We start from the raw sequence: 25,803 nt of genomic DNA, 5'->3' as shown, positions 1-25,803 counted from the left end.
TTTGCTTTGAATAACTATCAATTAGAACTGCAGGCATATAATTAGGTTCACCACCTTTTTGCCAAAATAAGTGGCTGAACAGGCAGAAATTCAACAGCTATACTTTCTATGCTGGGGATGGGGAGCCATGCATCTGTTGAATTTCTGCCTGCCATTGCAACTAATCTAGGCACTGAATCTCTGGCACCTCCAAATAGGGAAGTCCTTGGTGTCTTGTACATTGACACAGGGTTTATATCTCCCAAAACCACATTGATCAATTTCAATACTAATGACAAACGGAGAGTCAAATATTTTACAGGTGGCATAGCCCCAAAATGCCCTATGAAACCATGCACCTCTTTTGTGATTCTACTTCTTGCACCTCTGGTTTAGTGACAAAAACATACAACCACCTGCTGTCTGAAAATAGCAGCATAAGACACCCCACTGCCACCCCATTCCAGAAGAGAAATTACTGGAGCGTTAATCACAGCATGCCTCCCGTTTTGCCCATTCCACACACACACACTTCAAAGTGTCCAAAAAGGGCACCTGTGCTGGGTCAGACCACTGTTCCATGTAGTCACATACCCTTCATATATCAATAAAACTGTGGCCGGATCAAGATGCTTCACTGGTACAGCATACAGCATTTCCTGCTTTCTACTACTAGCCTTCATCACTTAAATTTTTTTAGCAACAGTGTAAGGATAGAGAAGGAGGTTTCAGAGCATCCTGCTTAACATCTCATCTTAGCCATCTTGTCCTGCATGGACACTAAATTCACTCATCTTGACTAGAAGCCTTAAGGTTGATGGGCTTTTATTTTGCTACTGCACCAGATCCTGGATGATCTGCGGACTTTTCCTTTCTGCTACTTTCTACTGAGCCCCAGCCTTTTCCTGGTTTCCCACACATCCAGATTCTAGGTCACCTTCCAGTTCTTCGCATGGCAATGGAGTAACTCTGTCCTTTTGATCTCTGTTCCCTTTATCTCTCAATACTGCTACTTTTTCTTTTCTTCCCACTTTTTTTGGGAAGGGGGATCTCTTCAGCTCTTCAGGCCCTTCAGGGAGACCTATCCTGCCACCACAACCCATCCTCATTAGCACAAGCAACTGACAGTGACCACAAGTGTGTTCATCCATGGAAACCTACATACTACAAAGGTAACTCATATGTCCATGTTTTTGTAAGATTGGGCCTTTAATCCACATAGAAAGGTCAGGGGGCAAAGCTCAGGAAACACTACACGGGTAGAAAGATAATCCCTGGTACCTCCAGTGAAAGATATATCTCTTGTAGGAAATTGCTCTGCCTGAGATCTTTTAAAAGTGATTGCCTGTCTAAGTAGACTGCAGTGGATGGTCCATTGATCTGTCTCATCATAAAGGTGGCTCTATAAATGATGTCTTTCCTGGTACATTCCATCATATTTATACTGATTCCTTTACAGGAGAGGCAGGGAACTTGTATCCCTCCAGATATTGTTGGACTGCAACTTCCATCCGCCTTATCTGCAAGGGTTGATGGGAAATGCATTCCAACAACATGGGGGTGGGGACACACATTCCCCATCCCTGCTTTACAGCTTTCTGTAAAGTTACATTTTATTCCCAGTCGCTGCTGACCTATCTGCTTTTTGTTATATCCCAGGGCTTCTGCCCTGCTCTCTGTCTTTAGTACAAGCAATAAATGAGAGAAAACATTCACCAAGAATTAAATGATATCTAGAGAGGCAGGATGTTCTACCTGCTGCTGTTTCTAATTCTCCTTTGGCAAAGCCAGCTGGGACCTAAATCACAGCAAGTGGCTCCCTTACAGTCTTTCAATCAAGCATTTGCAAACTGGAAAAAGGAGAAGAGAAGCCAGGAGTATGCACTGCATAAGCACTCTCCGCAACCCATCAGCACCTGGCTGGCAGTACAGAGCTGCTTATTTCCAACCCATACTGGGGACACCTGGCATCCAGAAGAGTGCCAGCAAGGAAGGATGCCTACTATCCCTTGAAGACATGCAGTCAGATGCAAAAGAGAAAACAAGAAAAGAAGCCATGACCCAAGAAACAGGTCCAATCAGTACCTTTTCTGGAAACGAGAGCCCATCAGAAGTCTTTTACAGAGGTTTTACATCCCTTTTACATCCAGCCCTGTTGAAAAACCACCTCCATCAGGTTCACCCCTCAACTCTCACCAACTGTTCCAGAAAGTTGCAGCAGATGGGCTAAAGTAAGATGGAAGCAGAGCAATTTCACAAGCCTACTTCCCCCTCTATTACCTTTTAGCTTTTGCATAAGATTATAAACCTGTGGGCAAGGATTGTCCTGTTTGGAAGCCTTTCTGGAAGGCTGAGGAGCAGGATAGAAAAAAGGCTTTAAACAAATACATTTTGCATAATTAAACAGTGATGCTAAGGTGTATAATTCTTTCCAGTGTCCCATGCCAAGCCTGGGATTCATCTTTAAAAGAGAGGGGGGGCTTTCTAAGTCTAAGAAATAGTGACCTTTCAAAAGCCACAGCTGAAGCAGCCCAGGGCAACCTGTACAAGATTGTCAGCATCTGAAGGAAGGATATAGACAACCTGTGGCCCAAGGGATCAATCTAGGCTTCTCGTGGGTTCATAAGAAGAGCACTGTTGAATCAGACCAAAAGTCTACCTAGTCTAGCATTCTATTTCCTACAGTGCCCAATCTAGGAAGCCCACAAGCAAGGCATAAAGGTAAAGCTCTTTCCCACTGTTGCTCCCCAGAAACTAGCATTCAAATGTTCATTGTCTTTGAGCAGCCTTCCAAAAGCTGATGGCCCCTGGACACTTAGGACTATAACTCCCAGCTTTCTCATTCTGTCTGGGGCTGATGGCAGTTGAAGACCAAAACATCTGGAAGACACAAGGTTGGGCAAGGCTACCTTTGAGCCTGGAGGTTGCACTTAGTCTTCATGACTAACAGCCAGTGACAGAGCTATCCTCCATGAATTACCAACCCATCCACCTGATCCACCTGTTATTATGCACCCAGCCCATTCCTCCTACACATCAAGACACCTCTCCCTCCTAATGTGCACAACCAGAGATGCGTTAGTGGAGCTCTCTCCTTTTTATGTACAGCAGTTGCTCACCCTTAGGACCAGTTTATACAAATCAGCAGAAATCAGATAGTAAAGTCTTCCTCAGACTGCAGGGTCAGGATAGCTATGGACAGACCTTTCCCAACCTTGGGTAGCCAGAGGTTGGACTACAACTCCCATGATCTCAGATCAGCCATACTGGCTGGGGATGGTGGGTACTGTTGTCCAACATCATCTTTCCCAACCTTGGGTCCACAGAGGTTGGACTACAACTCCCATTATCCCAGATCAGCCATACTGTCCGAGGATGGTGGGAATTGTTGTCCAACATAATCTGGGGACCCAAGGTTGGGAAAGTCTATTATAACACTAGGAAGTACTAGCTGTCAATATATTATAGCTGCCCACAGCAGCTAACAGATATATATCCAACCTGTACTTCATCCATATCATGAACAAAGAGGGCATCAGCAAAGTTTTCATTCAGTCACTTTTCTCCATTATGCATCTAACTTTGGAAGAACTACAATGAATAAATGTGGTGAACACACACTTTTACGGTTGTGAGATAATTGGACTCCACTGAATTAAACACTAAATCTCTCCAAAATGCTTAGAGGTTACTCAAAACCACAGTAACAGAAGCTCAGCTAGAATGTATACTGCAGGTCAGGAAAGGTAGCACCAAGTCCAGAGGTCACCAGCATGGCTCATGAACAGTGTCAAAGAAGCTATTAGAGAAAAGAAGGCTTCATTCAGAAAATGGAAGTCTTGCCCAAATGTGGAAAACAAAAAGAACACAAATGTGCACAAAGGAAATCTAAGCAGACAATAAGGAATACAAAAAAAGACTTTGGAGGAGCACATTACTAATTATATCAAGGCCATTAAACAATTCTTTAAATATATTAGAAGCAGAAACTTGGCTAGGGAGGTAATTGGGCCATTGGAGGACAATGGCGTTCAAAGAGTACTAAAGGAGGATAAGGAAATTGTGGAAGAGTTAAATGAGTTCTTTCAGTCTGTCTTCATTGCAGAAGACAAAGGTCGCTCTCCTGTCTTATGGTTCTTTATCTTTAAACCAGAGTCTGACAGACAGCCTTCAAATACCAGTCCTTAAAATGAAGGACTGTCCTATGTAAAATAGGACATATACTCAAGCTGTTAGAGGCACTAACAAGCAAAATCCCCCTAGGTGAGATGTACAAGCTGTATGTGAATCCAAGACTTTCACATCTTCAACATCTGTTCTCTGGATATTAGAAGAAGCACAAATTATTCATACATCTGCTCCATGAAACATCCAAGGCTATCTTTGGTTACTGATAACAGATGTAAATTGTCTTCCCAGGCCTGACTCCATAACAAATTGGCTTAAACTGGCAGAATTGATTAAACAACAGTGACGGGTTTTTTGCCTTTTTTGTTTCTGTTCATCATACCTATTCAACTTAAAAGCAGATTGTGGCGACCAGAACTAATGGCACCAAATTGTCTAGACTGAAAGGTAGAGGAGAGTTTTTACATTGTAAGAGTTGGAGAGTTTTAAAACTGTTTTCCCAAACTAGAATGTCGCTAGGTAGAGCACAGACTTTTATTCTAAAGCCTCCGTTGTGTGTCATTTGCATCACCCATCCCAGTGTGACCAGATGATTTTCCTCTTTATTCTAAGTCACCAGGCACTTCCACGATTCTGGACAAGAGGTGTTACACATTCATTAAGAGCATAGAGCCCCCAGTTTAATATCTAACCCAAACTTGAACTCCCTGGGTGACACCAGGAAAGCCATTATGTTTCATCCAAGTCCAGCATGGATCTTTGTCTGGGCAATGATTATATTCTGCACTTCTGCATAGCTTTCTAATTCCTGAAGGTATATCTGCATGTTAGCTTGCTTACTTATACCTTAGCCTGCTCACCTTTTAGCTTCCCTGTCCACCTGACTGCATTTCACTTGCTGCTCCCCTTGTTCCCATCAACTTGGAACTTGGCTTGTGATCAATTCCGCTAGTCTATGGTTATGCAGGCCACTTTGGCCCACCTGTGGGGTTTGCTCCTGTGCTCTATCCTGAATCTAGCCCTGCCGGGACACTGTACCTCCAGCACTGTGTGTTCTTATCTGCCTATATCCATCAGGCTCCAATTTCATTTTGATGGGTAAAGTGGATAGATTTTGCTCATGTTCAGCCACTATAAGTGAGGCCTGAAAGGAATATTCTCCCACATCACAGAAGCTAAGCACCACAGGGGACTTGAGCCAGACTCTTGAGGCCAAAATTTGATATGTAAAGCCATTGGCTCTGCATACACTTCCTAAAACGTACATTCTCTTCCCTTGTGGCATAACATGGCTTGGACTGTGTTGGCTGTTCTGCACGAGGACAACGGAGACCATCGGCCTCGTTCATGTGCTCACTGGGTGTTTATTAGCCAGCCTCCATCTGTGCTGATACACAACCTCCTTCCAGCCCCCATAATCTTATGTCATATACAGAGGGCTTGGGGGAAAGAATAGTGATTTCTCTCATTTATACAGAGATATGGTGAAAGTAAGACATAGTGGAGAAGGCTCTCCACTGGTTCTTACCTTCTCCAAACAGCAGCTTAAGTGGGGAGGGGAGACAGACCTCTGACCAGAAGGACACTCAGAAGCACACTTGTCCCTGTGGGTACCTGGACTGTTCTCCAGAATTTGTGTGGTAGAACAGAGGTGCAAGCCTTTCCCCTCATAGTGTTATGCTTGAGGCAGATGTTCTACGTACAATTTGGCAATTAATAAAATACCTCCACTTTTTATTTCCCCCAAGGGGAAAAGCATTGCCTGTAGACCCCACCACACATACAACACATGTGTGCAGAGGAGCAAAGGGTGCCTCTGATAGGGACCCCTTTGACGAAATCTCCGAATTTCGATACGAACTTAACTGACCCACACCTCCTGGACTAAATGAGAGGAATGGAATATAGCTATCAATCAGGTTTCATGCCCTTCTCCAAATGGTGCAATGTAGTCCTAAGTATTAAAATGCATTGCAAAATATATTAAATGTATATGTAAAAGTGCATATTCATGTTGAATTTTTTTTAAAAAAAACCAGAATAATAAACAAATGGGATGGAACAGAAATCAAACTGAAAGAGTGCAAAACTGAAGAGTGATATAAAAATGCTTTGAATAAGTAACTAAATAAAATAACACAGACAAGAAACAAACTGATTTGTCCATCCCTAAATTCGAGTGGATGAATCCGTCAGTTTAACGTTATGTTCACTCGTATACACATTTTGAATGCATTTTTTGATCGGGGAACTCTATCCCAAAATCTAGAGAACTAGGAATTTCAAAGGATAACTTGAGTTTCAGTTTGTGTTTTTGTTCAAAACTATCCTCAAGTGCTACTTTTGTATCACATGAACTGGGGTGCCAATCCAGAGAATGCAAGAACTAGAACTACAAATCTATGATTTCACTGTCAAATGTCGAAGAATGTGGTGCATTAATTAGCAGGAAAGGCCCAAAAGCCCACTTTAGATATTAAGATGATTAAAAATGACATATGCTACCACACATATGGTGAAAGGGTGGCAACATTTATTCATCTTGAAAGGAAAAGGAAAAGAAAAACACCAACACAGCAGCCAAGAGTTGACATGTAAGGTTTACGTCAAATCCCCACGACTGTCAATCACAGTCCATATGAAGCAGGTGCATCCATGAAGAGAGCTTGTAAGATTATAATTAGGCTGCCTAGAAAGAGAAGGAAAAATAAAAAGGCAATCTTTTTTCTTTCCTTCCTTTTTTGCAACACCTGTCTAAGCAGACAGGTTTGGCTTAGACACACGTTGTGTCTGAGCTATCTCAGTCCTTCCAGGTTTGCTTGCTTTCCGCTCAAATTGTTGTCAACAGCAACGTAAAGAGCAAACTACTCAATGGAAAACTCCACAGCACACCAGCCATAAGGACTTCAAAGCAGAAAGGTTTTTAATTGTATTCTTTCTTAACAACTCAGTTTGGCCTTAAAATATATCACAATTTAAAAGTTGAGGATGATTGAGTTCATGCAAGCTGCCATTTTCATTAGATATCATAGTTGGTGCTATCCCTTGATCACTAGCAGGAACCAAATACTGGCTTGGTTTGCACATGACAACAACCCAGATTATGGGTTGAGAATGGGTCGTCATTGAACCATGGGTTGTCATTATGTGTAAACACTGCACAATAGTTTAACTGTGGGTTGTTAACCATGAACAACCCAACAACAAATGAGTTCTCGTTTTGGCTTGTTTGTGGATAACAACCGCATAGTGCAGGGTTTACACATAGTGACAACCCACAGTTCAATAACAATCCATACTTTACATGCAAACCAGTTAAGTCATTCTGTTGACACTGACAAGATTAGCATTCTTGTGAAGGGTGATCTCAGACAGATTTAAAATACAAAAACCCCAACCCGCTCAAGGTTTACAGGCTGGGGAAAAGATTAGGAATAACGGGCTCAAGTTAAAGGAAACCAGATTCCAGCTGGACATCAGGAAAAACTTCCTGACTGTTAGAGCAGTACGGCAATGGAATCAGTTACCTAGGGAGGTTGTGGGCTCTCCCACACTAGAGGCATTCAAGAGGCAGCTGGACAAGCATCTGTCAAGGATGCTTTAGGGTGGATTCCTGCATTGAGCAGGGGGTTGGACTCGATGGCCTTGTAGGCCCCTTCCAACTCTGCTATTCTATGATTCTATGAATAATGAGTGTGGAAACAATAACATGGTCATTAATATGGGTAAGACTTGACTGTAAGCATACAGCAACATGAGAGTGACCCAATAGGGTTGTGTGTTTTTGTGTGTTTTTTTAAATGTGACTAACAGCCCCTCTCCCCAACCTTTAGGGATCGGTGTGAACATTTGAAATTTTGAGAGAAGATTGTGGACATTCTCACAAAATGGCTGCCATGGCAAGGGTTACCCATTCTGCCATGGTGGGCATAGCTGGCCAAAAACCAACAACACATTTGGCAGAAGGCAAACTGGTGAGACAAAAAAGAAAAGTAACTTCTCCAAGAACCTAAGTTACAAGGCAAGGGTGGGTCTGAGCTCTGAAACGCAAAACCACTCTTCTGAATAAAGATGGCCCTGGAGAGAAGCACTTTTCTCTGCAGCAAGCCTGCCACCCTCCCAGTTAAAAAGAAAATTAATTTAAAGAAAATCCTAAAAAATAAAATGAAAATCAGGAGGAGCAGAGAGCCTGACAGACACAAAGAGAGGTGTCTGTGGGTACTTTGGTGCCCAACAGCACCCCATTGGAGACCCCAGGGCCAAAAGACTTGCATAAATAGCTTTGGCACCTTTGAATCAATCTTGGTTATTACTGGCTGTAAGTAAGTTTAAACTGTCAGACCTAGTACTACAAGCCTAATCTTGAGGATTTAGGTGCAAAAACCATCACCAAAGTTGATTGTTTTACAGAGGTTTGTTAACAACTATTTGCCTGCTCATCTATGGCAGGAAAGAATTGCTTCTAGAGCTCCCTTGGCAGGTTAATTGCATGAAGGGCATCCATGCAATTAAAGGGGCAATGGAACTGTGCTACTGGCCCAAACCACAACATCACTCAGGTTCCTTGCCCCATTCCCCTAATGTATGGACCTCTAAGCACACAGGCTTCCACAGGAGCTGGAATCCCAATTGCACTGGGTTCCAGTTTCCATAGAGGTCCATGATTCCCCCTGCAGATGCCCATGATTGACACACAGACATTGGGGGGGGGGGCGGTAGTGTGAAAGAGCTATGCAACCACTCTGCCCTTTTCATCATGTGGACCTGCTTGATGGAATGAATGAATGAATGAATGAATGAATGAATAGGGATTAGGTGACACAGGAAGGATGCTTTTTTGTAAACAGGAAGAGAGTTGTCTTTTTTCTCCACAACATCTTGGCTTGGCTTATTAGTTCATTCCCAAACCACCTCCATCTTCCTAGGTTGCCTAGCATATGCCGAGCGCTTGAGAGAAAGGTAGGGATGTTTTTAATTTGTGCTGGAGAAAAAGTAGGTAACAGTGAATACTAGAGTTATTTTATAGTACCCATGCCATTTCTTATTTTATGCAAAGATCAACACAAATAAGATAAAACTTGAAACTACTTCATACATTATACACGTGCAGAGCCCTGGCTCTTCTTAATCACACAGAACCTCATCTGCGCAATGAGCATGGATGCCTGAAGAGGGGAGGCCCACATGCTAGGACCTCAATATGCAGACGTTCATGCTCTATGAGCAGATGTCAGGGCAGCGAGGCCATGATGGTTGGGGTGCGGCCTACAAAGCAGCACTACTTCTTCTTAATCATGTGGAGCCCCCTGAACATGGGAGGGGCCCTCTGCCTCCCTCAAGCCCAGTGCATGTGTGCCAGCGAGATGAGGGTCTCAGCTCACAATTTTCACTAAGATTGGGAGAGTGCAAGAGTCTCCCAATTTGCTACACTTTGGAGAAGCTTAAGAAACAAGCTGGGGCTCAGAAATGGCTTCCCAAACTACTGAGCTGCCTTCATGCTAAAGGGCCAGGGACTTTCAACTCAGGAAGCAGATTTGTGAATGTGGGATACAAGATAGGAAACATTTTTGTGGGCTTGTACATTTCACAGTTTTATTTATAGGCTTTCCATAACACAAGAGTGGGTAACTTGTGGCTCTCCAGATGTTTTAGCTTACAACTCCCAGCAACCCTAACCAGCACTGCCAATGGTGAGGGATGGTGGGAGCTGTGGGCCAAAACATGTGGAGGGCCACAAGTTGCCAACCCCTGGCATAGCTGAATATATGAAACTGCCTTATGCCAAGAGAAACTAATGGTCTATTTAGTCAATGATGGTGTATTCCAACTACCAAAATTCTACGATGTCTCACCACATGAAGTGAGTTAGGAAATCACATGGCATGCTTTAACCTGAGATGCTATAACCTGAATGTGCAAAAGACACAGTGCATCCTCTCCCTTTAAAAACTCCCCATTTATCAAAATATAAGAACATGGCTTTTTTCAGCCAAGAACTGCAGCATTACAATAATTTCAATTTTCTGCTTCACTAGCCCTTCTCTTTCACTGTCAAAATCATATAAAAATGTTTCAAAGGTTAATTTTTGCTAAAGAGAGTGATTAGTGGAGGCCAGAACTTTGCTCTTCTGCAATAAATAATGAGAGAAGACAACAATATGTGAGTACTTTGTATCAATCCAATTACTCAGTTTAGATATAAATTATCACATGAACCCACAAAAGGTCGTACTCCATTGAGCATAGCCCCAGAAGTTTTCCCCCAACTGTACATAACAAGTGGGAAGAGAATGATCTCAAAAGCTGAAATATGCAGGCAGAAGGAAATACAATGAAGCAAAATGTAATTTTTGGAACATCTGGAATGTTTTAGGCAAACTCGGGGATAAGAAAGAGGAACCAAGTCAAGAAAATGTCCTGTTTTTAACTAGAAGATGTGGCCAGAGACCTAAAGCAAAGTTCTAAGGGATGTGCATGAAAAAGTATTGGCTCAGCAATTCAGAGCTCAATGGCTATGCGAAATATTCAATCACAGGGTTGGGTTCCTTTTCACCAACATGTATCCAGAGATGTATTACTAAAAATAAGCATGACATATTGTTCTAGAATGTCTGCATAGTGATCCCCGACACACTAACAAAAATAAACCCAAGTGTTAAAAGCATACAGAGGCATACAAATGGAATGGAAAGCCAGCTACAAGGGTCATAGTTAAAGGTCATAGTTCAGCATGAGCAGGAAACAGAACCCAGAGCAGACCTATGCAAATACAAGCTCGCTTGGTTCTCAATGCCTCCCATTGAATGATATGGAACAAAGGGAAACAGGACACAGTTGAGAGCAGGCAAAACCTTCTTCTTAAGAACATAAGAAGAGCCATGCTGGATCAGACCAAAATCCGATCTAATCCAACATTCAGCTCGCACAGTGGCAAACCAGATGCCCAAGGGATGACCACAAGCAGGTAAATGGCTTGGAGTGGGGAGATAGACTCCCCCATCCAGTGCCGTACCAAAAAAACGTAAGGACAGCATGTTGTCCATCCTGCACAGACACCAACAAGCTATAGTGCAGGGAATGGAGAAGCTCACCCCATGCCATTTGATAGCAAGGACTTCTAGGATGGGTGCGCAGCTTTCTGTACAGCGAGCCTCTGAAGCCAACCCCTCTACTGTACTGGGAAGTGGGTGAACTCCCCACATCCTGTCTCACATGATAGCAGAGTCAATCTGCACTAATATGCATGGATTCTAAGTTGTAAAAGGGAGGGCAATATGCAAAACTCCCTTCCCTAGTGCCCTCCAGATATTTTGGACTTCAACTCCCATCAGCCCCAGCTTGCATGGCCAATGGTCAAGAATGCTGAGAGTTTAGTCTAAAATACTGGAGGGCACCAGGTTGGAGAGGTTCTGCTGTAAAACATCTTTATGGCTTACAAGATGATGTTGTTTAAGACAGCAGCTGTAACTTACCATTTCCCTGCTTTTCAGTACCCGGATGGCTCTGTAGGAGCCTTTTAAACTTGGTGGGAGGCAGGGGGTGTTATCCTAGAACATTACTATAGGCATATTGATTCAAAACATAAGAATATAAGAGAAGCCATGCTGGATCAGACCAAGGGCCATCTAATCCCAGCACTCTGTTCACACAGTGACGAGGAACCCACACAGCAGGGTATGAGCGCAATAGTACCCTCCCACCCATGTTCCCCAGCAACTTGTGTAGGTAGGTTTACTGCCTCTGCTACTGGAGGTAGCACATAGCTATCAGGATTACTGGCCGTTGATAGCCTTCTCCTCCAGAAAATTGTCTAAACCCCTTTTAAAGCCATCCAAATTCATCACTACCTCTTGTGGTAGCAAACTCCATACTTTAACTTCAGTGCTGGAGTGACATCAAACTGGATTCTTGTGTGGTATATAAACCTGCCATTCCTCTAGCTCATCTAGATAACCTATCCAAATGGATGCTGTTGAGTAACTATTTTCTCTGTCTTTTTCTTCTCCTTTCATTTACAGCAAAGATTCCTGATAGAAACGCAGCAACTAAAAATTATTTGATCTAATCTGAACGCTGCTCTTTCTCTGGTGATATATGTATGACATTTTTGCTTCAGGGCATGAAGAACCTCCCTGGAGTACGAAGCAACATCAGCTACAGCCTCAACGAAGCAGATCAGAATATTAATATCATGCAAATAGAGCTATTAACAGTTTTTCCTAATAACATTAGGAAAGGACAAGGAACCCACAGGCATTTTTGAGTCATAAAATGCTTGAGCTTAACATGCCCCGAATGTTTATTCATTTGCTGCTCAGACAGGGTTTCACAGAGTAGAAATCAGATTTTCAAAGGAATATTGAGATGCCTGCTGACCTCTACTGGCCAAACCCAGAACTTTAGAACTTCATAGCTGTCCTTCAATGAGAAGATCAGCCACGCTGGGGCAAGCCTCTCTGAACACTACTGATTCCCACCTGCAATGTGCAAATGCAGGAGAGAGGAAGAGCCATAACTCAGTGGCAGAGAACATGTTTTGCATGCAGAAGGTGCCAGGGCATCTCCAGTCAAAAGGGTCAGATAACAGGTGATGGGAAAGATCTCTGCTTGGGACTCCGGACATTAGCAGACAGACCGTGTAGACCAAGGGTCCCCCACCTTTTTGGACCTGTGGGCACATTTGGGAATTTGAGACACTGCTGTGAGCATCACCACAAAATGCCTAATCAATGGATCGCCACTTTGGCATCTACCTGTCGTGGCTATAGCTCTTAGGCTGCATCTTACTCAGCAAAAACGTTTGTTTCGTGTCTATTAGACACCGCAACGTCTCTTTAATAAGGGATTGTTTAATTTGACTGTTGGTGGTGCAATTCAAGCTAATGCTTCTTTTAAATGTTTTGCCACTGTCCAGAATTTGCTTCTGTTTGGGTGGAGGCTATTAGATAAATTTTGTACTGGAACACTCTTTAATATTCAGTGGCGTACACACTCTTTTAAATGGTTTACCTGATTCATGGAAATTAACAAATGGTTGGCCTGAAAGTATTCTCTGCACCCTTTTGACAGCTAAAAGACTGATTTTACAATATTGGAAGGATAAACATTCACCTCCTAAAATTCAATATATTGTGGACATTTTAACACTTTCAATATCTGAACAGGTGACATATAGAAGTCAACTTCAAATGGATACTTATTTGAAAATTTGGTCCACTTTTGTTGAAGTCTATGCATAATCGCTAGAAATCTGCATGCAATTCATATGTATTCATTGCTATGGATATGTACAAATCTATGTATGGATATTTTAAAAAATGAGGAAAACTAAAAAAATGTGGGTGCCCACAGGCTCCATGGGACCCTTGCAGTACACAATACGGGGCTAGATACATCCATAGCCTGTCCTTGTACAAGACAGCTTCCTATTGGAACTGACTGAGAATTCGCTTCACATCCACTGACCTTGCAACCTAAGCACTGCTTTTCAGTAGAGCCAGTTTACACATATACATGTATAATCCAATACAGAGAAATCAAGTGCCATGCATGCATACATGAGCCAATCCTATATTCCCCACCATCAGCAAACAACCTATCATGTCCCTTTGGGCACCACTTTTTGCTGCCATATAGAAGAATCTGGGCCTCACCTGTTTTAATACCTGTTGAGGCTACAGCAGGTTCCCCATATTACCCATCCAATTATGACTTATCACAGTAATTGTAGTGGGAAAATCAAAGACATACTTAACGTAACTAAATTAACTGCACTACACCAGAGAGCACCAGATAGATTTCTCTGAGAGCAAGTCTGATTTAACATGACAGGATTCGAAGAGAGCTCAGTTCACTCTTAATATGGAAGTCTCAGGGGCAAAGGGGCATTAGATACAGCAAAGTGAATTCACTGCTGTTCTATAAAATGCAGTTTTCAACACACACGGCTTACATTTTGGACAGGCATCAAATAGAGGGGAAAGAATGATCCTTGCAAATAGCCGGTTACAACTAAGAATGTATAGATTTTGTTAAATTTGTTCCTATCAATGGCTACTGGTCCTGACGGCTATGTGCTACCTCCAGTATCACAGACAGTATGACTAAGTACACCAGTTGCTGGGGAACATGGGTGGGAGAGGACTGGTGCACCATGTCCTGCTTGTGGGTCTCTGGTTAACAGCTGGTTGGGCACTGTGTGAACAGAGTGCTGGACTAGATGGACCCTTGTTCTGATCCAGCAAGGCTCTTACACTCTGTGTTTCAAGGACTTTCAGGTGTCTTTTGTTCCACCATCCACTCATTGACAAAATTGGCTTTTGGGATGTACGAGAGTTTCATTCCATTTGTGATCATGCGCACTCACACTAATGCTTCGCTTGCAGTAATGAACACTAGCACAAGAGCGCATTAGAGCCTGGCCCCTCCTGCACATTCCAACCATGAGAGCAAGTCTGTCTGTGCATTTCAACCAGGAGCCACATATGTGCCCAGGCCTCAAAAGTTTAAATGTAATACCGGGAGAGTGCAGGGTGGAGTGGTTTATTTTTAAACATGTGGGGGCCTTGGGAACTGGATGGAGATGTGGGCACCACGCACATCAGGAACCCCTGGGGGGTCCTCGTGCTTGTGTGTATAGAAGGCTATGCACTCTTCCCTCCCTATGCAAGAACAGAAAGTTGGATCATGCTCATTAGTGATGGTATTAATTGTAATAGGAACAAACGTTTTTTTTAAAAAAAAACACTTAAAAGGAAACACTTTCAGAAATACTTCATCTGTATTTTGTTCCAAACAAATCTGTCCTTTCTAAGATGACAGCCAGCCGGCAGAGCTCAGGAACCTGAATGAAGCTTCTAGGCTTCGTAGTGGCCCAAATCTGAGGCTACGTTCAGAGCAGCAAATTCGATATACAGAGAGGCCTGGCACGCACGTGAAAATCCTGGATACTTCACCAAGATGTGTTTATCACTGGAGGGAACACTGCAAGTTGTGCACATGTGTGAGTGGGTAATTCCATGCCCAATCCTTAGACAAAGGTTTTAAATGTTTAACTAACTTTGGTTAAGAGAAGAATCACCTCCTTCATTCCCTTTAGAAGTGGGATAAAAGAAGGGCAGAACAGTTCACATATATTTTAAGGAAATTCCTCTTTCCAACAATAGGGTAGGGTAAGGAAATTCATCTTGGAAGAGTACACCTTCCGAGATGGCCTTCAACTACAACATTTTTGAGATTTCCTACTTGAATTCTTTTGAAGGCACACTTCATAGCTCTTTAAGATAAGAAATGAAAGACACAAAGGAACTGGTATTTTCTTTGAGCAGAATATTTCTAGAAAAATGCAGCTGTTAAAATATGGTTTAATTTTTGAACTAAACAACAAAGCATCCATGTTGGTTATGTAATAAAAGGGCAGGATAAAATCATTGTTTGTTTAAACATTTCATATTTTGCTCACACAAAAAAGAAACAAAGTATAAGAGATAATAAGTATTATCACCTCTAGGTTTCTCAACTTTGTTTCACCAACCTGGTGATTATTGTGTTTCCAAGATGATAAGAACTAAATTAATTCATGCTAATTGTAATTCCAGCTTAAGAAGAAAATGTGGATATTGGTTTTTCAGTCCTTTTCACATTAGCATCGACATTAGCATCAAAGCAGGAAATGTCTGCAAAAATGCGGGTGGGGGGACGCAGGCAAACGGAAATGAAAACGCATACAAATAACCTAGCCCCTTACCTCAAAGGAATGGCTCAACTGAACTAAGGAGGTACTGTTGGTAATACCAAGTAAACAATGTCGCACTCCAATACACAAACATGTCTAAAGTCTCTCTTAGTCTCATTTGTGGCCTAAGTCAGCATAGCACATTTCCTAATGTCCTGCACACGAGTCGGATAACTCTCAACGTGTGGCAGATGCTGATCACTGATGCTGGGCCATTTCCATCCATCTAAAGTAGCTGCACCCAGGACTAGACCAAATCTCATTTCTACAAAAGCTGTGTTACAGCATATGGCAGCAAGGTTTCAGTGGTGCTGCTGCTTTACAAGGTTGGTAAAACATTCCCCAGAGCTACTGCTGTCAAACTCAAGGAAGGTGTGGAAAACCAGTAATAAGGAGAAAGGGGACTACTTCAGGTTTGGGGGTGGGGGGGGCAGGGCAGGCAACAGACCCAAGTGCTCCCACCCACAACTCAAACAGTTTATTACTATCACAGCCTTCTCTGTCCTGGCCCCGTTGTTGGGGATCATGGATAGGAGGGTTGTGTTGCGTTAGTGTCCTACTTGTGTGTACAAAGTGCTGGACTGGATGGACCCTTGGTCTGATCCAGCATGCCACTTCTTATGTCCTTATTCCCTATACTGCTCCTAGCAACCCTCCAATCAGCACTCTTGAGCTTGCTGATAGTTCAAGAGTGTCAAACCTCAGGCAGACAGGAAAAATCGAGCCCACCTGGAGGGCAAAACTACCCCACCTGGGCCGGATCTACACTATTGCTTTAAAGCGCTTTATAACAGTTTTATAGCGCTTTAAAGCAGTAGTGTAGATCCGGCCCAGGTTTCCCCAAATGGCCTGATTCCTTCCACTGGCCACGCCCCTTTCCCCAACTGCCGATCGTTCAATGGTTTCCCAGCTTTTGCAGCTTAATGGTTTCCCAGCTTAAGCTAAAACAAGCTGGTATTTTGGTCACGCTCCTTTGCCTTTGGCCCTTCCTATGACTAGAACACACCCACTGAGAGCTTCTCTGACATTGATTTTGGACCTAGGGCTGAAAGAGGTTCAACACGTCTATTATGGAGCTCCTGGGACACGTTCACACTATCCAGAAAGACACCCAGTGGCAGCAGAGGGGGGTGGAGCAGAATTCTCACACTCCTTTGGGCCCTGCCAGGTTGGACTCGCTCCTCTTTCAGCCTTTCCAATGAGTAGTCCAAGGCTCTTGGCAGATGCTGATCACTGATGCTGGACCTGGGAAGGGTTGGAATTAGTGAGGGGCTGCCCCACCCCCACCACTTCTATTTCACAGCCAGCAGAACAGGGGAGGGTGTAAGAGAACAAGCGACAGCAGCGGCCGAGACAGAGAACACCATTGCAGCATCGTAATTTGCCGCCCCGGAATGTTCGAGGCAAAGATCGCTGCATTCAAAGTCAACCCTGCAGGTTGAACTACACCCACTGGGCTGGAGCTGCAAACTCGAGCCCACCTGGAGGGCAAAACTACCCCACCTGGGCCGGATCTACACTTCTGTGAACCGCCCAGAGAGCTTCGGCTATTGTAATAAATAAATAAATAAATAAGTAAGTAAACTCTTCACCCATGAAAGAGTAGTTGTAAAAGATGGGTCTCATTTCAGGGCCAGACACCGAAATGCTATTTCACACCTTTTTGTCTGCAATTTTAACCGCTGCAAAATTGTAGCTGGATGTGCTTAGTAGTGTCTCAAGTCAGAGAAATGTAATTACGTATAATTTCTTACAGTGGTACATGGTGGGTTGGAAATAGGCAAAAAAATAAATAAAAATGAAATCCTTGATTTTAAATCCTATGCTGCCCTCTAGTGCAGAATTCCAGTGCATTAATCTCAAGCAAGAGTTTGGCCTCTGTTCCCAGCAGAGACCAAGGGCTGGATTCCGAACCTGCCTTCCATGAGAGAAAGGGCTCCAGTTATGGAAAATCCCTCCACCCAATTTTTGGGGATACACACACACCACAGCTCACTCCTATTCAGCCGGGTTCTCTTCCTCTCTGTGTAGGATTTTCAGGGGACTGGAGGGGCTGTTATACGAAGGAGGGGAAATTCCACTTCCATCAGTGCAACTGATCCAGCGTAAATCTGGATCCAACCCCCATATGTTTGCCAACCTGAGCTTATACTTTTCCCTCCCTCAACCCCGCTGCACTAAGCAAGATCCGTTCTTCTATCCAATTCCAATGCAAAGGAACGTACACAAATGTGTGCCCCGATTACCACAAGGGAACATCTGCAACAACAGAAGCTGCAAGTTAAGTCTTGCTTCGCATATTACATTTCTTTAGGTAGGTACATAAGATTTTTGCAACAAAAATGTAAATGCAATGAACAGCTGCTTCAAGTAAAGCACGAAACACAGGGTGTGTGTTTTTATCAGAGTGCTGACTCCATATTGCATTGATTTCAAAATTATATGACCCACTGTTTAACCGAAAAGTTCCCAAAGCATCATGCAAACAATTATTAAAACCAAGCCCTAAATAAAATCAAATAGTCAGAACAGGTTCTTAAAGCAGCAGCATTTTTAAAAAAAAAAAGAAAAGAAAGGCGTTTGAACAGAACAGCAATATAAATAGCAGGTAAGGCAAGTAGAACAACTAGGCTCACCATCCAACACTTGATTAAGCAAATCCTATGCACGTTTACACAGAAAAAAGTTCTACAACTCCCAGCCAGGGGAATGCTGGGAGCTGTAGGACTTTTGTTCTGTCTAAACATGCATAGGGTTGCATGCTTAATCTAAACATGCATAGGACTGCACCCTAAAAGGTTTAATCAAATGAAAAGGTCTTAACCCAACATCTAAAATGCAGCAGCCAAGGCACTGAAAGTAGACTTCTCTGGGGAAAGTATTCCAGGAGCAAGGTTCCTCCATCAAGACAGCCCATTCTCCTGTCACACCCATTTGAAATCTGAAGTTGACCATTAAGACCTTTCTTCCTGGGCTGGGTGGACTAGCCATGGGTGGCAATGGCAGTTTCCACGTACACATCAAGTTTACACCTGTCTGCAAACCCAGCCCTGTTGCTGTGCAACGTACACAGTATCCCTAACGTGACATCCTATCCGTAGTACTGCAAAGAAAAAGACCACTGAAAAGGAAACTCTTGCCAAAATTGTTGGCAGCAAATGGAGAAGAATGGCGTGAGGTTAAAAACAGAAGAAAATCATGCTGGATCAGCCCAAGGGTCCATCTAGTTCAGCATTAATCCCAACATGAATTAATATTAGACTGCCATGAGCAGAAGGCGGATCTAGACTTACTGATTTCTATGCAGTAGATCAGCAAGGATATCTGAGTCAGAATAATTTAACAAAAGCAACAAAATGACCCCCACCCCCACTTGCCTTAAATTATACTGCCGAAATAATAATAAAAAAAGTGTAGGGTAACCAGCAATGGTTTTTTCTGGGGAAGGAACTGCGAGTACTCAGAACAAAGTCCTGGACTCAGTTCCGGTACTCAGAACAAAGTCCTGAGCTCAGTTCCAGTACTCAGAACAAATTCTTGGGGTCAGAATTCTTGAATTCTAATTGTTACACCTTTCACACCAGGCTCTGGTTGGAGAATCTCAGGGTTAAGGTCTGTCCACCGTTGACCAACATGGTAACACTTAGAATAAGCATGAATACTCAGCTTTCCAGCACACAGGAGCCTGTCCTGAGAATGGAACTGAGCTTTAAAGTAGGAATGAAATTATCATTTTATTTCTGCTCCATGTCACTTTCACATGAGTTCATTCATAAACCTGCCCCATCCTCTTTATGTTTTAATATGCAAAGCTACTTTAATCCGCATGAAAAATCACATGTATTTAAATATATATATATTTAATGTATTTTCCTCAAAATGCACATTTCTAAACATACTCTATTTCAAAACTATGCATTTGTGAACACGTTTTGATACTTCTATTTTCTTGGCTCCACAACATTTGGAGAAGTTTGTAATCTAGAAGATAAACAGTTCTGATCCGGACATTAGTCCAGGAAATACAGATCAGATCAGTTTGTACTGTAATTCCCAAAGACTGAATTCTCAAAGCAGAACTAATTCAAAGCAGGAAAATATTAACAGGACACATACACCTATCCAATTGATTCTGCTTTACTTCTAAAAATGTGTTTACTTCTAAAAGTTTGTTGCAATTCCATTAAAGCTGCAGAAAACTGTAACAAACCAGTGAGTGAGAAATCCATACTTTCATAATAAAGTTCAAGTTTTAAACCGGATCTGTGCAGGTAGATAAGTACGGTTGGCTAGGCAGGCACTACTGTGTAATTTCAGCTGTACATAAATGGAGGTAAGAAACAGGAGACAACAGAAACCAAGAGAGATAACATGCCCCTTACCATGAAAAACACCATTGTCCACCAAAAAATGCCTGCAGTATTGCAGACAGCTTCTCTTATCCGAGTTCCAGTAACTCATTGTTGGGAAAGTCTCTTCTCAGCATCAAAGAAAATTATCCTGCAAAATTAAAGGAGGAGATAAGTGTTGGTAATGTGAAAGTGATCCTTGAGAAGAAAGGGAGAACAAGCCAGTGATGAGTCCCAATAAAGGAATTGTTTTGACCAAACTTTCTTCCCCCAGCCCCCCAAAAATGTCCTTCTTTACTCAAAATGCTGCAGCAATTATTGTCTAAGGCTCAACCACTCTAGTGCCAGTAATTAGCCCATCATCAAGGTCCCTAGGGCTTCTTTCATGCAATTACACTTCCCCAGTGAAGAAAAACTTGAATACCAATGATACGGAAGGCACATGCTGGTGTTTCGCAATACAGTTGAGGAACTTCATTTGATATAGAATCAGAGAGGGAATCTTGGAGGTCATCTAGTCCAACTCCCTGCTAAATGCAGGATCCACAATGCAGGATGGAACTAAATTGGCCCCAATAGTCAGCTGTCCCACCTCTGCCCAAATACCTATCGCACAGGAGAGCTCACCACCCTCCCAAGACACTCTGTTCCACAGCTAAACATCTCTCACTATTAGGAAGTTTCTCCTAGCATTGAACTGAAACCCATTTCCTTAAAATTTCCACCCCTTGATTCCAGTCCTCCCTTCTGGAGCAACAGAGAAGTCTGTTTTGTCTTCCGAGTAACAGCCCTTCAGTAACCTAAAGGCTGCAATATGTCTCCCCTTGGTCTTCTCTTCATAGACATAAATTGGCTCTTGGTTTCCACTCTGGTGGTACTAGACAAATCCCAGTTTGAAAATGTCCTTTTTTAAATGAAGCATCTGGAACTGACACAGTTATAGGATATATTCTTTGATAGACACAGGAGTAGATAGTGAGAGTCTCAGGAACATGTCTCCAAGGAGACTGAAGGCCGATGATGCCATGTGAGGTCTCCTTGAGCCCCATACAGCACATAATCACTTAGGTGATGAAGGGAGATGTGCACACCTGTATTGGAGCCCTCACTAACAGGATAAAAAGGCAAAGATACAAAGGAGTTTGAAAACCCTGGGGAGAAAGAGGGAAGAAGGATAATCAGGCTCACTGAAGATGAAACAGTCTGGACTAATATATGGAACTCAACTGACCTAGGGTTCTTTGGAACAGACCAGAAGTGGACAAGACTGGAAATGGAGTCTTAAAGGGGGATATTTTGTAGAGGTTCCGGTTTCCTGAGGAAGTGAGACTGAATGTCTCAATATCATAGTACACAGTGAAATGCATACACTCTCCCTCCATACACACTACAGGAATGAGCATTTTGCTAGTTAATTACAATAGCTCAGATGAAAATGCATAATAAGCAAAGACATAAACAAGGCCAATAAAGAGAAAGACCTATAAGAGGCTGCAATTACTGATGCCAACCCTGAGCCAGCTAAAAACGTTCTTAAAAAACAATTAGCCCTTCAGAGCTAGTTGCAGTTTCTACCATTTGTCTATTGTGCTGTGGCAACAGCCTCTTACAATGCAAGCAATTGTAACTATTATTTTCACAGACTAACATATAACTCATTAAGAAGCTGATCATTAGATTTCTCTCCACAAGGCTTCCTTTGTTCACATTTTATTCAACTCATTTCTGAAGACTCTTTAGTCCTTCAAACGATGCCTTAAATCCAACTCATTGTAAATGGGGCCTCTTTGGGGTGATATTTTAAAAGTCAAGATTTCAGAGAAATGCATCGAGGGGATTTAAGTATCTACCATGTTCCTTCAAAATGCGGCTGGTCCAGGACTTCTCAATCAAACCACTGGTCCATCTAGCTCTGCATTGTCTATGATGACCAGCAGCAGCTTTCCAGGGTCTCAAACAGGAGTGTTTCCTAACCCTGCCCTGAAGAAATTGGTGCATGTGCTCCACCACTGAGCTACCTCCCTTCTCCATCATGCAGATTTCAAGACAGACAAAGGTGTGACTAGAATTTCTAAAACAAGTACCCAGGGCAATTCAGAAAAATAAATCAACACCAAGGTTAATAAGAACGTAAGAAGAGCCATGCTGGATCAGACCACAGATCCATCTAGTCCAGCATTCTGTTCACCACTTGCCCTTGAGAAACCCACAACCAGGACATGAGTGCAATAGCACCCTCCCACTCATGCTCCCCAACAACTGGTGTGCATAAAGAGACTGCCTCTGATAGGCTCGACTTCTGCAATGTGCTCTACATAGGGCTACCTGTGTGCCTAGTCCGGAAACTTCAACGAGTTCAAAATACGGCAGCCAGTCACCTAGGGGTGACCACATTACACCACTTTTAAAATCTCTTCACTGGCTGCCGATTAGTTTCCAGGCGAAGTATAAAGTGTTGGTTATCACCTTATAAGCCCTACATGGTTTGGGTCCAGGCTACTTGCGGGATCACTTTCTCCCGTACAATCCGCCCCGCACACTCAGGTCCTCTGGGAAGAACTTCCTTCAGCCAGCCAAAACTAGGCTGACAGGTATTACCCAGAGGACCTTTTCCTCTGCCGCTCCCAGACTGTGGAATGGCCTGCTGGAGGAGATTCGTTAACTTAACAGTCTTTAATCATTTAAGAAAGCTATAAAGACTGATCTCTTCTGGCAGGCCTATCCAGTGGAATTTTAGGATGTTTTTAGTAAGTTTTAAATATTGTGTTTTGATTAATATTTTATGTATTTATACTTGTTGTTGTTCCCCGCCTCAATCAGGATGGAGAGGCGGGTTAAAAATATATGATGATGATGATGATGATGATGATGAATCTCCCACCAATCAGCTTCATGGGATGACCCTGGGTTCTAGTATTATGGGAGAGGGAGAAAAATGCCTCTCTATCCACATTCTCCACAACATGCACAATTTTGTACATCTCTATCAGGGCTCCCTTTACCCTCCTTTTCTCCAAGCTAAACAATCCGAGCTGTTGTAACCTTCCCTATAAGGCAGATGCTCCAGCCACTGGTCATTTCAGTTGAACTTTTTCCAGCTCTAGAATATCATGTTTTATTTGTGGTGACTAGAATTGTACAGAGTATTCTATGTGTGGTCGCACCATAGTTTTGCATCCTTTTTCTTACTGCTGAATTTTTTTAAAGTCAGAATAGCTGCACAGCACCTTCTAATTAGTAATGCTATGAACCTCCCATCTGGAAGCACCCATAATGTCTAATTTAGAGGAAACTACTGCTGATTGCAGCATAATGATCTCTCTGTAAACTTGCTCATGATCAGACACAAAAGGAAGCTATCTAAAGAGCGATTCCACTTACAATATGCACATGAAAATCATATTTTAAACAGCACCCATTAAGGGAGCTAACAGCTTCTGAAAGCTTTGCCAGGGCCGGTATCAAAGAACTTTCTAACCAAGTCAGAAATGGCTTGAGGAAGGAATACATAACCCTTTTAAAGTTGGTTGGAAGTAGGTAATTTTTTTAGGATGCAATGTCCAACCCAATCTTTAATTTCTACAAATTTTTTTTAAGGGGGTGATAGCTCATAGACATGCAGCCTTACCTAACAAAATTACCATATTTGTGTCTGCTGAATCTTCACCTTTTAGCCCACTTTACAGTGAAAGATTGCCTGCAATTCTAGAACCAAACTGGCTCCAAACTAGTGTTGTAACAGTGTAGGCCAGAGATTTATAGTGCAATCCTTTCCATGTTTACTAAGAAATAAGACCCATTGTGTTCTGCAGGGCATTCTCTCAAGTAGGTGTGCACATGATGGTAGCCTTAATGTGGAAGGCATGGGCTAGGCCCCTCAATTAGTGTTTACATGAGTGTTTAAGAGCGTCATCAGATGAGTATTTTATCACACACTCATTACTGGCCACTCACGGCTTTTTGTGGGTCCTTTTGACAATGCTGTCTACCTCCAGAGCATCTCCTGCTCTTCCTGGTCTTTTTTCCACATCAAATTAAGACCCAGTAAATCCGTTTTTTTTTTTTTTTATGGAAGTGAAACTTAATGCCATTTCCTGCTGTGTGCAAGAAAAGCAGCATGATAAGAACATGTGGTTGTTGCTGCTTCCTCTTTCTTCCCTGTGTAAAGAAAGAGGAACTGTTCGTCGCTATTGTGGGACAGCAGCAGGAGGTCAAAGCGACGGTAGGGAAGCACACTTTTCCACCCTATCTGATGATGCTCTTAGGCTGCAATCCCATTGCTCACTGGAACAAAATACCAAAAAATATTGGTCCTGATGTGTTACTGCAATACTTCGAGGTTTAAAATTCCTGAACTGATGAAAAAGAAAATTAATAAGGTCCTTTTAAGGAAAGATGGCCTTTAAAAAAAAAAAACATTCTAAGGTCCTACAATTATAAGAAACGATGCCCTTGGTCCGCCATCTTTCAGAAAAGGCACCAATACCCAGGTTCTGACAATATGCAAGCTATTTAAATGTACTTGACTCATTTACTTATCAAGTGGTTAATCAGCTAAAGCTTTTTAATTGGTTGGCAGCCCTAATTGACATAATGATGTACTGTTCGCATCAGATCTCAGAATAATAAATTGACTACAAAAAATACGCAAAATAAGAGACTTTGCATTGGTTCCTTGAAACACAGAACGGTAAGCAACCATTCTAATTAATTGATTGTTTATAAAAGTAAATAAATGGGCAATATGAAAAAGCAATTTATTTTCACCAGCATTGTTTTCATTTTATTTTTGTGAACCGCCCAGAGAGCTTCGGCTATTGGGCAGTATAGAAATGCAATAAATAAATAAATAAATAAATAAATAATTATAATGTTGCTTGTTATTCAGGAAATCTGAGCTCTAAAGTGGGACAACAGGATTTTCTCTTCCTGTGTCATCTCAGCCAATTTAGCTTTTTGGAACTTGGCATGGGCTCCTCGTGTTGATATATCAAGATAAATATATTTGATACTTACGTGCAAATTCCCCTAGAAACATTGAACCAGGAGTGGGCAATGCAAGCGTCCCCCACAGTCCACTGCGATGCTGCCGAAATTCACAGCAGATGAAGGGGGGGAAATGCAGTTCTGCAGCCAAAAATAGGCAGCAAACTGCTATGGAATGCTACAGTGGACAAATTTAGCTTGGCCATCGTAGCATTCTGTAGCTGTATGAAGCTGAAAATTGACAGTAAATCGCCAGGGTTTTGGCTTTTTTCCCTTACCAGTGCCTACTGGAATTCCACAGGGTGGCAGTGGTAGCAGGCAAAAATAAACCTAAGACCTCCTGAAGTTGCCCATCCCTGCGTTAACCCCATACCCCCAAAAAAGTATTTCTTGCTCAAGGGCCAGTGAAAGGTTCCAAAACCCATAGTATGGTCATACTTTTATTAGGGCCAACTAAAAACCAGGGGTGAGGAACCTTGGGACCAAATCCAGCTCCCTTGGGGTCCCAATTTGTGTCTCCAGGGTTCCCCAGATGCCCATCACACTTTCCCCTGATACTACTCTCCCTCCAAACCACCAATCATTAAGAACATAAGAAGTGCCCTGATGCTGCATCAGACCAAGGGT

The 25,803-nt window shown here is 42.6% G+C and overlaps 1 protein-coding gene across 1 annotated transcript in view; it reads right to left on the bottom strand.

Moving 5' to 3' along the window:
- PLCH1 (phospholipase C eta 1) overlaps positions 1-25,280 on the bottom strand; it is a 138,187-nt gene extending 112,907 nt beyond the window's left edge. Inside the window, exons 1-2 of the mRNA XM_063132064.1 lie at positions 25,207-25,280; positions 20,224-20,341 (exon numbers count right to left, since the gene is read on the bottom strand). Coding sequence (XP_062988134.1) covers positions 20,224-20,302 — 79 coding nt within the window. The 5' untranslated portion in view covers positions 20,303-20,341; positions 25,207-25,280. The remainder of the gene's footprint in view (positions 1-20,223; positions 20,342-25,206) is intronic.
- Between the last annotated feature and the right edge of the window lie 523 nt (positions 25,281-25,803).

The sequence above is a fragment of the Elgaria multicarinata genome, chromosome 8, assembly GCF_023053635.1.
Source record: "Elgaria multicarinata webbii isolate HBS135686 ecotype San Diego chromosome 8, rElgMul1.1.pri, whole genome shotgun sequence".
Taxonomy (NCBI): domain Eukaryota; kingdom Metazoa; phylum Chordata; class Lepidosauria; order Squamata; family Anguidae; genus Elgaria; species Elgaria multicarinata.
The sequence above is the reverse complement of the archived record's forward strand: the minus strand, read 5'-3'. Positions and strand labels throughout refer to the sequence as shown.